General features: G+C 34.0%; 1 protein-coding gene across 2 annotated transcripts in view; it reads left to right on the forward strand.

The window, feature by feature from the left end:
• The window catches only part of LOC123715946 (serine/arginine repetitive matrix protein 1), a 60003-nt gene that overhangs the window by 36932 nt on the left and 10968 nt on the right, over positions 1-12103 (forward strand). The window contains exon 2 of one of the 2 annotated variants that reach the window (XM_045671336.1): positions 2390-2590. The exons of the other annotated variant lie outside the window; for it this stretch is intronic. Coding sequence (XP_045527292.1) covers positions 2509-2590 — 82 coding nt within the window. The 5' untranslated portion in view covers positions 2390-2508. The remainder of the gene's footprint in view (positions 1-2389; positions 2591-12103) is intronic. 2 annotated transcript variants of the gene reach the window in all.

A 12103-nucleotide genomic window follows, 5' to 3' on the forward strand; every position in this document is an offset into this window, starting at 1 on the left:
TAATTTATTTATTTATTAAGTTCACCACATCATATAAATTGCTTTATCAATAGTATATTTTACCAACTAATAATGCGGAATAGGTATATCTACAGGTCTGTCTACTTTCGGAACAAATCTTAGTATTATAAATGTATTTCCATCGTAAATCTTCAAAGTTCTTACCTTCGCAAAGTACAAAAGCTTTTAATGGGAACAAATCTAATTTTCCTTCTTTTTCTCGTCTTTACATCTTTAATAATTTAGATAATTTATGCAAACAATTGTCTGCTCCTTCAGCAGCGTTAAATTTAATTTCTTTATAGCAAAATATTTTTATCGCAATTAGTAATTGTGATGATTGGCCCTGAAAAAGCTTTCACCAATAAATAAAAGATCTGTATTAAATTGCGCTTGAGTTATGGAAACTTCAATATCTTTTGCTCTGTAAAGATCCTTGCGTATCTGGTCCCGTATTTTCTTGTATGCAAGTTAGTTGTAGATCTCGGAATATTCATAGTGCTGATGGTGCAATTTACAAGTTACACTCTGTTCTTTGTAGTGACTGACGGTCTAGGTAGTATCTGATTGTTTTTTCCCTACAAGGCAGTTCACAAAGGAAAGTGCGACTTTACATGAATTACAATCTGGCCTATACAATAATTATGGCTGATAAGTAAATGTTGACTTAATTTTCAATTTGATGCTTAATTTAAATTGCAAACAAAAATGTTGGTATCACTATCGCTTGTGTAGGTTACAGAGTAATGGCACCGACTCTGTACTTTGGCGATTTTGGATTCCCTAACAAATACAACGTGTATTCGCTTTAGTTCTATCAACAGCGCCGGTGTATACGTGGAACTACGTTCAATAATCAAAGTTATTAGTAATTTTAGAAGTTACGTTATAGGCTGCTCTATTAGGCTTTTGTTAGCATTCTTCTTTTCCTTTGTAGTCTGTCTTGAAAAGCCCTTACTGATACGTCGACTGCCTCCACACCACCATATTCTCAGCTGGTCTCAATGCATTAGGGATGTTGAGACTCGTAATTGTCTTAATTTGGTAAAACTCCTAGATATCTTTATTCTAATCTTATTGTACCAATAAATAATAATATATGGATCCAGTAATAGTCCCAAAACAGTTCTACCAATCAAATAGATTCTCAAAATCCATTCACGCCTTAATAAGCATCTTAAATACAGCAATAAAACATGTGTTTAAGTAATTATGATTGGTACCTGAATCATAATAACTAACATAACAGTTACGATATAACTCTTAAAGTCAACGGCTACGCTGAACCTCCTCTGCCCATTAAACAAATAAAACTTTCAGTTCATAAAATACTATTTCAAAACAACACAATAATCATTAAGGATTATACTTTATGAGAGAAAGAGTTGGTCTAGTGTCTTAAACACTTGACGGGCACACGGATTAAGGAAAACCACGTGTTACCGCATCCCCGACGAGCGAGTAGATGGGTCTATTGGGTTTTAGTCGGTCCAATGCACCTCGCGGACCGACCCCCACACTCACGTCACTCTGCCCCGGCGAGATGGTCTGTTAATTGATTTCTCAACAATAAGATATAGTGGCCGAAAGTTCGAATCACCGCTGTGCATTAATTAATATACTTTGTGCACCATTAACACTCCTACGGTGAAAGCAAACACCGCGAAAAAACCCGGATGTCTCAAACCCAAAAGTTGATGACATGTGTCAGACAGAAGGCCTTGATTATTATTATATATTGTGAATTCTTAATGTTTATAGTGATACTTTAGACAGTAAACTCGCATAAACCCGCGGGTTCAAAATTTATTTAAATAAATCTCATCTCGCGTTACGACCTCAATGGGATTATTACCATATTATCTCATTTTCGTCGAGAAATTCGACATTGTTGATACAACAACCATATTCAATGTAAAAACAATCCTCTACATTTTCCATTAGAGATCCATTTTTACTATTATAAGTCTATAACATACATCCAAAATTCCAGGGCCTTCTAAAACGTCTTAGCGCAGGTTCACCAAAAATCTGTCATACCATTATGATGTGGACCTCTTACTCGTGTAAATTTTTTTAACACACATCAAAGTATTTTAGAAGAAGATTTTTCGTCAAATAAGAATAGACAATTTATGATTACGACGAAGCGGGAGGATTACCTAATGTTAAGTGATATCGCCGCCCAAAGACACTCACCATGCTAGAAGGCTGTTCTTTCTTAGATGACCCTAATTCTCGTACTGGAATACTATTGGTTGTATTGTCTCATCCTCGATGGGAGCTGGTTCCCGACCAACAGTTGCCATAAAAACTAAATACCATACCCCAAGTTAAAGTTGATCGCGTAAATAGAATTTATTATGATATTACCTTCTTTTCTTTTCAGAAAATAAATGGCTCATCAGCAGAAAGGGACACTAAAAGTGCAATGAACAAATTTAAATACAAGTGTTTGTAAAATGCTTTTTACATTTAGTGTTTTGTGTAGTGGGTGAAGAGGTAGTGATGGGGTGTGGTCAAAGTAAAATTAATTTGTACCCGCGACGAAACAAAAATGGCGGAAAAGGAGGTAGTGCCAAAAAAACAGGTGAGAGGGCTAAATTTTATTGAATTATATTTGTTTGTTTGTTGCACTGTGTCCACGTAAAAATATATTTTTTAAGCAATTCCTTGAAAATTATTTCTGTAAGTAGTGAGTTTTCAACTATCTTATTGTATCTATAGAATGTAAGTACATATTTATTGGGACTCAAAATACCATACAACATATACAAAAACTTTTATATGTTAAAAGTTTCGACAGTAGCAGTATTGCGTTGAATTTCCATCTTCTCTATGTGCAAATTTAACACACAATATGACGAAAGAAAACATCGTGAAGAAGCCCATGTCTCCATAAATCAAGGATACATGACAGCCACACAAGAATAACGCGTCAATGAATATCAAATAAACAGATGTAATCTGAGACCAACAAAAGCACTACTCGATCATGAACTTCGCTAATAGACCTTACCCATATAAAGTAATGATAGCGGTAAATACGGAGATATAAATGTTATACAACATATTCTTAACAAAACCCAAAAAGTTGACGGCGTGTGTCACAGAAGGCTGCATATTATATTAAGAAATGATCGTGCAATAGATACAGAAATCTAAGACCCAGACCTAAAAAGGTTACAACCTTTTTAGGTCTGGGTCATTGTGTTTTTAATATGGCGGCATTTTTAATATTCTTATCAATAAAATAATATATCGAGTGCATTCGACACATTAAACATCTCACACTTAATTGCTTCATTACGGGATGGATGACTTATTTAACATATGATTTCTTTGATTTGAATAAATAAAATGCATGGCAATAAATAGTGTCAATACCTTTGTGCCATCAAAAACATAACTTATATAAAAAAACACATCCATGTAATACGAAATCTGTTAAGTTATTCTGTGAACACTATTTAAGAGACCTTCGTTCTTAGTTATTACGTAATTAACTTTATGTATTATGGCGACCATACCAATAAACTTTCTTTTTTGCCTAGTAACTACTAGATGCATTAATGGATTTGCACAATAAATAATTGTTCATGCAATGAAGAAAAATGTCGTGAGAACGGTAAGTTTACTAGCCAAACTCGCCTACAAAATTATGTACATATAAACAAAACTTGCCTACAGGTTTGCTTCAGTTTTAATACAAAATCTCTATAGCTTCAAAGACTTCGTTTAATATGCCCTGATTTAGAGGGCTTCATTATCGCCTTTGACTCAAAATTGCATCCAATTTTAGGGTATTTTCATTATATTCACTTTATTTTTCATTGGTGTTTAGGTTTTATTCCCAGTCAGTTATGCATCTCAGGTTAAGTAATTTTTAAAAGAGAGAAATAATAAGTATCAATGTCATAATTTAAATGAACATAAATTTATCCGTTATATATTTTTATTCGTGGTGTAATTGTCTGCGAAAAATTATAATAATTACTATCTCAGTTTTACATACATTACTCTCCTATTTATATGTTTATATTCCATAGACAATACCTGAGATTGTGCTACTTTTATAAAAAAGAGGGAAGAATAGAACCTTTATTTTCTTCAACAAAGCTTTCTTGCGGGAAGCCTTCAAGTAACGAAATTGTTCAAAGACAATAGACTTAGGTTAAATAAGGCTTCATTAATCTGTGCATCTTTAATTTATTTATTTACTTATGTATGGCCAAATTTGAACTAAAATATTATTTATTTATTAGTTTTATTTTCTTTAGATATAAGAACACTCCTGTCCTAACAGGTGACCCTAAATTGACAAGAGTGCACAACAAAAGAATTAAACTTACACACGAAACAAAAAACAAACATAAAAAAATAACTAACTACTAGAGGCACTCAACACACACATACTTTTGTCAGTTCACGCAGACAATGGAAAAGGTCCGTCAACCTATGTAATTCGTTAACTAAATTTATACGCCGATTCATATGTGGCCTTTTCACCTAGCTGTATAAAAAAGGGTACACACCGTACATCCTATGATAGATGTGCTTAAAAAAATTTGTTTCGTACCTGATCCAACATCACTTTATACATAATTAAATAATAATAGAACTATAAGTGAATTTCATAAAATTACCCAAAAACATTTTTCTATCCATAAATCTTTTCGAAGTACATTTTTAAATCACAATATTTATATATTACCCTCACACGCATAACGCTTTTATATTTTGTGGAGTCACAGGGGACTGTTTTTAATTATTACTTTTTAACTACAGTGAAAATACCAACTACTGCAAGTTTAACAGGATTATTACGTATGTTAATTTTGGGTTACAATGATGAAAACATTTATTGAAATTATAACAAATGTTTAACATTATAACTATTGTTTATTTAAAAAACCGCCATTATTACTGGCATGGGTAAATCCGGGCAAGACATGCTTCACGAGACTGACGGCCAACCTCCAGTAATAGAGAGGTACCATAAGAAGAAGTCTGGCTAATCACCTCATTTAGAACAGATCTAAAAGCTTTGGGTTATTATAAACAATAATATTAGTGTACACTATACGATGAATGACTTTTGTAAGGAGCCAGTGAAATCAACTTATACGCCGTAAAGAGGAAGGCGGAGCGGAATCTTATTTCCAACGCCTCATGAATATTTGAACTCACGTTTGGTTACCTTTTGTGCCTATATTCTATTATAAGCCTGTATTATAAGGCAAAACTTTTGTTGGTTTTTGTCTGTTGAAGCTTTTGTTTCGTTATTTATTTTATTTATTAACACTTCGATGCAATACAGAAACACAGTTTAATTAAAAATAATACGTAAAAAGGATGACAACTGGCTTCGCTTTAATTCCTTTGAGCGATAACTTCCGATTAAATAAGATGATCGCAAGAAGCACTACATAAAGACACTTAGACAAAAGTAACACTAAGCAATTAAAACAAGTGTTTACAGTGAAGGGACAATCATATAAAAATAAATAACACATAAAACATGACATGTTTTGGAGAGAGGAATCATGGTCTATTAAAGACAGTACTAAACGTAAAGTCAGTCGAATCCAGGAAAAAGAAAGGTATACCAAGGATACTCTCCCTACCTGTGAGCCACAAGAATGAATTATTTCTCATATAAAAATGTAAATCACCCGGTAATCCAAATAAAGATTTTCATAAGAATTTCTTTAGACCTGATAGGGTTGTGTAAGACGATTTTCCGATTGTTAGAGACTACAATGACTTCGCTTTATTCAATATTGGAAACCATATAATAAACTTTTATTTAGATTATATTGTATAATCAAATTAAAGAAATACTACACTTTTGTTATTTCAATAATCAAGATCTTCTGGTGAATGTTAAATGTTCCATATGTTAATATTACGTATATGGTCACATTTTTGATGACAAATGAAAAATACCTTTACTTGGAATGTCCCAGTGGGAAGAAAAAAGAGAGGACGCCTACCGGAAACCGGGGAAGATGTATAAGGGATATCGGGTAAAGATTGGAAAATCATGGCGAATGGAGGAGGAGGCCTTCGCTCTGTCAGAGGTCGTGTTAGTGTTAAACATAGTGACATGGACTTAGTGTTATTGTTATTATTTTTATATACTATGTATTTAAAGCTCCAAGTTTTTTAATAACAAGACATGGCAGCCCTATCCATAAGGAGACTGGAAGATCTGAATTTTTCCTCACTTTATACACTATTTGTGTGAAATTGACCCAACAGTATCCCCAGAGTTTCCTAGTTTACATTCAGTAAACACATCGTTTAACGAAAACTCATAGATCGTCTTGTAAAATTAGTTTGAACTGAACTGATTTTTTTGGGATACACGTTTCAACTATCAACCTTATATCTTTGTAGTAAAGTCGTTATTCTTTGGTTAACTTACATATTCGTGTTATTCATTAAACAGATTGTGTTGTATTTACAATGAAACTGTGATGAAAAATGACTTGATGGACACTATCAGCAACTCCATGGAGACCTTTCGCGGAGTCGTTTAAGAATGCTGTGTAAATTAATTATTTGCTAATGTTATTATTTTCTTTATTCCTAAATAATTAGTATTTACATGCTTAGCGACCCATGCGACTTCTTCAATAATAAGAGTCCCCTTGTGAGTTGTGTGAGATATTGCGGGCTACACGATTGTGAGGAAGATGCATCGATTAGCGCTGATATCTTCTCTTGTTATTTCCACACATGTATGTTCTTTCTATAACATATTTTCAGAAGTATCTAATTGTCCTCATTTTAACATGAAACCAAGAATAAAATATTATCTATAGATATGTATTGAAAGTGCGAAGGTCTTTTGTCAATTGTGTATATGTGTACATATTGAAGTTTACCAAGTCAAATGGGACCAAAGAGTAAGACAAGGTTTACAATTTTATAAAATAAGTTATTAACGAAACTTATAAATTTTGGGTTATTGACCTTTCTATCAAACATACAATGTCAAGTTAATATTAATTAAGTGTATCGTGTTATCTAACATGTAATCAAAACGATGTCATATACGATTATGGTATAAATTATATGCTATTATTTGCCTGTACGGGATTTGCTCAGCTACATATTTGCCCTTGCCTTATTTAAAAACCTACGCTAAGCACTGTTTAAAATAATTTCTCTTTTTTTATGACAGCGAAATTGCCAGAACGAGACGAAAAAGTATTTTGTAGTTTGTAATGGTGAAATAATCATTGAAATCAGGCCATACAAAAATATAAATCTTTATAATTATAGGTTACAAGGAATAATCACTAATCGTCACACTTATTATGTTATGATCCAGTCTAGATAATCTAGATTGAATCGATTACAAAGCTATCCTATAAAGAGGTTTCATCATCGTCAGGGCAGAATACGAAACTCCACCCGTATCACCTCGATGTTGTCGTCCCACAACTGAGCGTTTTTTTAAGGCGGTGTATACTACACCACGAATAAGTAGTGCTGCTGCCCTGAAGTATTTGCAGACCATTTCTACTTAGGATCCTTTAAGATAAGAGCAATTCTTATCACATCAGTTGAGTCTCCTGCCCTTTTGCCCTTTGTTATATAAAAAAAAGAATCTTAACAATAACATAAAACATTTTTACGGACCAATCTATATTGAATTTATGTTTGCTCGTTTCCATTATAATAATTTGCAGATAAAATAATAATTTTAGTAGTCAGTCTCGCCTTTAATGACACATAATTGTCTAATACATTAGTGACTCAACTTCAGAGCACTGTTGGCCTAGTGGCTACAGCGTGCGACTCTCATTCCTGTGGTCGTAGGTTCAATCCCCGGCTGATGAACTTTCTTTTTTAATATTCGCTCGAACGGTAAAGGAATCGTGAGAAAACCGGCATTAGACCCAAAAAATCGACGGCTTGTGTCAGGCACACCTATCTAGGTGTTTATATACATAGGCTGAACACCCATCGAATCTAAGAAGACTGTTTAGTGGAGTTGTTCGGAGTAATACCTGCAGCTGAGTTTCATAATCGTATATCATTGTCAAATAAAGTGATTTTTATATATATTTTTTTCATTATAGTCTTGACTGCCATACAAAAGTTACATCCTATACAATTCCAGATTAACTTTTGGCAGAGTCAATGTCTCCCCATTATATGATATACATATAATGATGTTCCAAGGTTTTAAATCAAGAACCGTGTTTAGATTGCTAATTGGTCACTGAAGGTTATTTAGGTCTCCGCCAAAACTGCGAATTGTACTTACGAACTACATTTAGATAACGGGGTCGCGCGCAAATATCGCATCTTAGGGGACTGAGTCTAAGTTAATTAACTTCGCACCAACATTTACTCAGCTCGAAACTACATTTTGAATGAACATTACGTCAGGTTAACTTGAATACTATCCTCTAAATTTGCTAAGAGTCTTTTAAAGTTTTCATTCTTATGGTAATTAAATGCCCAATGTGTTTTTCCATGACACTCGCATTGCCAGAAGGCTCGCAAGTGCGTTGTCGGCGCTTAAATAATTGGTCCGGAAATACTTTAGTGGGCAGCTGGTTCCACTGGGTCCACCTGGGGTGGTGCGCGGCAAAAACTGCCTTAAGAAGACGGACATCAAGGTCATACAGATGGTATTTTGTATTCTGCCCCAAATCTCTACGCAGTATAGTCTTTTCCTATTATTTCTATTTAGTCATCCCATCGTCTTTTTGGCCTGCCCACTCTTCTTTTCCATTCCATATGTCGTCCACGTATTGTGTTACATGGCCTATCTTGTACTTTATATATATACTATTATCATTATTATATTACTATCTGTATGAAGTTGTAATGCTTCGCGGCAATAGGCAAAACGTTTCTTTTAGGCATTAAATAATAATAGTAAAAATGTGAGCGACGCTCAGCACGCAGTGGTGGACGCACTGGCTAATCTTTCGTATTGTTGAGGTCAACTCTGCGCTTACGACGCTATTTATCTGGAGTTCCTTCAACGTTTTGAAATTAGTGCTTTTATCAACACAACCGGATGACATTTAGTCTTCATAATACTGAAATTAACAAATAGTCAGTAATTGATGCGGCAGTATCTCTGTGACCACAATTTCTAATAAAAAATATACATTTATATTGGAAATTTTATGTTATTTTCGTATCCACCTTTTTACTGTTTTTCTTGTATAAAATAACATGGATGGGATTCGTTACTTGTGTTATTTGTTACACAAAGTAAATATGCGTGAGTTATATAATAATAAAAATGTCCGTTTATTTCCAATCTTGTACAGTTTAGATTTGTTATATACATTATTTTTATCCTAATATCCTAACTTCCTTAAGTACCAGTGATCAGAACCCCTCCACTGATAAAGGCCTCCTCCAGCTTTCTACTAACGCTTTTTGTATCGCTTTTGGACGCCCTTCTTCCCCTTGGTCGTTTCCATATAGATATCTTTAAAATCCATCTTTCGGTGCCATATCCATGTTGGATTGTAAAACAAATATAAAAAAACGAACCAGTACCAAAATACTGGTATTACCAAATAATGATTTTTACGATAAATTCAAAAGTATACAAATAACTAAGCTTGGTGATCCCGTTCTAACAAACTCGTAGCTAATATAACCGCAACAAAACCTTTGGATGTGTAAATTTTCCGCACAATTCGTCCCACAAAAGGTCCCGCGTTGTACAATGTGTCCCCTATGTTAGCGGGACAAAGGACAAGGAATGACTCTAGATTTTATTATACGGGGTATTGCAGATCACACAGCTTTTATTTAAATGCGTTTTATTAAACTGTGGTTATATTTCCTTTAATAGTACATTACATTATATAACTACAATGTCTTTGGCGATTAGTACACATCTAAAAGAGTGACGGCGTTGGGAGTTCCTCTCGTCCGTTCTACGCTCTTTGAAAACTGGCAATTAAAATTTAGAAGCATTTTCTTATAGATATACAAATTGTAATACATATAAAAAATACCATATTTAATAAATAAATATAGCTTTTGCGCCTCAGGAATTATTGGAATGGTGAAAGATTTTTTTTTAAATCGGTCCTGTTGTTATAAATCTCACACATAATATTAAATAAATAATAATAAATCAGTGGCGCTTTTTAGGTCTGGGCCTCAGATTTCTGTTTCATGATTATTATTCGATCAATTAGGTGATCAGCCTCCTGTGCCTACATACACGGACTCTACTTTTTCGGTCTAAGGCAAGCTGGTTATCATATATGACATTATCAGTAAAGAATTTCACTGTGTTAAAAAACGCTACTTTACAGACTGCTTCAAAACTAGTATCATATATTAGATTGGGGAAAAAGTTTTTTCGCATTGTAATTCCACATTCAAATTAGGAAAATGTGTGATTATTTTTTTCGTACTGTCGATACATTTGAAAATTTTACAACAAAAAAGGTAAAGATGTAACGCAAGCCGCGAAAATATATTGCGATGTTTATGGACCTAGTGCAGTGTCTGAGAGTAGCACAAATTTGGTTTAAGCGTTTTCAATCTGGAAATTTTGTTGCCAAAGATGCACGTCGCTCTGGAAGCCCTATTACGGATAAAATGGATACCATTTTTGAAAAGTGGAGCATGATCGGCATATCAGTAGTTACCACGTAGCGGAAGAACTAAGAATTTACCACAAAACAGTTTTGGCGCGTTTGAAAAAAGAACGTGCGAAAAAGGTCGTGGCCCTGGCCGCCAGGTCAGGCCAGGCCAGGTCAGGCCGGTCAGGCTTCACAGACTATGGTGAAACACTGGTTAACTGGCAACAAGGTGATGCTGTGTGTGTGGTGGGATTGGAATGGTATTATTCAATATGAGCTGTTACCACCAGGCAGGACCAACGATTCTGAACTCTACTGCGAACAACTAATGAGATGAAAGCAAGGAGTTGAGGGAAAGTGGCCGGAATTAATCAACACAGGGGGTGTGGTTTTTCATCATGATAACGCTAGACCTCACACATCTTTGGCCACTCAGCATTACGAGAACAACATTAAGAGAGTTTGGGAGGTGTTAATGCATCTGCCATATAGTCTTGACCTTCAGAATTCTTATATTCATATTAGGCAGTGTCAGGTTAACATCACGAGAGGACTGCCAAAACCAATTTTTGCGGTTATGAAGAAGAGAAGAATCCCCATTTCTATAGCAATAAGATCATGACCATACCTACAAGATGGCAAAAAGTTACCAAACAAAATGGTACCTACAGACCTTAGTTAAATATAAATAAACTACATTAAAAAATGTTGTGAATTGTCTTTAAAAATGCGAAGAAATTTTTTCCCCAACCTATTATATTAAATGGGCTGAAAAGTTCGTAGGTTAACATAATAAAACTTTTTTACAGAATTTGATTTGATAATTCAATATAGTTGCTTTCTAAAAACAAATCACACCGAGTATTTATTTTTTATTGTTTCTGCATAAAGATACAATTTAAAATTACTCTTGTTATCTTCAGTTAGTAGTATTGTAGTCTTAAGTTGGGCTACATAAGACTAATAAGTCATTTAAAACTAACCTAATTTACTAAAAAGGATATTTTACATAAAGAGTGTCGACAACACTACTTACAGTCTCTATTCATGGGTTTATATAAAGAAATGTTATACAAATGAATTGTAAGTATAGCCTAAACATTTCATAAATGTTAACGTCCGCACCAACGAGACGTTTTACTGGACAATTGTCGTTAAACCGAGCATACCTCTAAAACACTCCGGCTACCCAAAAATGTTTTAATCAATGCTTTCAAAGCTTAAATGGTCTTAACAAGAGTGTTAAAGTTTTAACTACAAATTATTATATTAATAATCAAAGTAAGTGGACAGTTTTGGAAGCTTAACGTGAGTTATTTAAATGATCCTAATCCTTGGGATTGATTTGCTCTAGTTCAAACAATTAGTATGACTCAAAACTTGGCGATTAAAAAGAATGGCGTTTCTTGCAACATCTACGCTCAAATTCCCTTGACTTGCGACTTGGTAGTCAATGTAAATTTGGAATCAATTTAACATCTTTTCTGTTGACGGTCATAAGTGTACTTGCTTAG

This window comes from Pieris brassicae, chromosome 1 (genome assembly GCF_905147105.1).
Source record: "Pieris brassicae chromosome 1, ilPieBrab1.1, whole genome shotgun sequence".
Lineage (NCBI taxonomy): Eukaryota > Metazoa > Arthropoda > Insecta > Lepidoptera > Pieridae > Pieris > Pieris brassicae.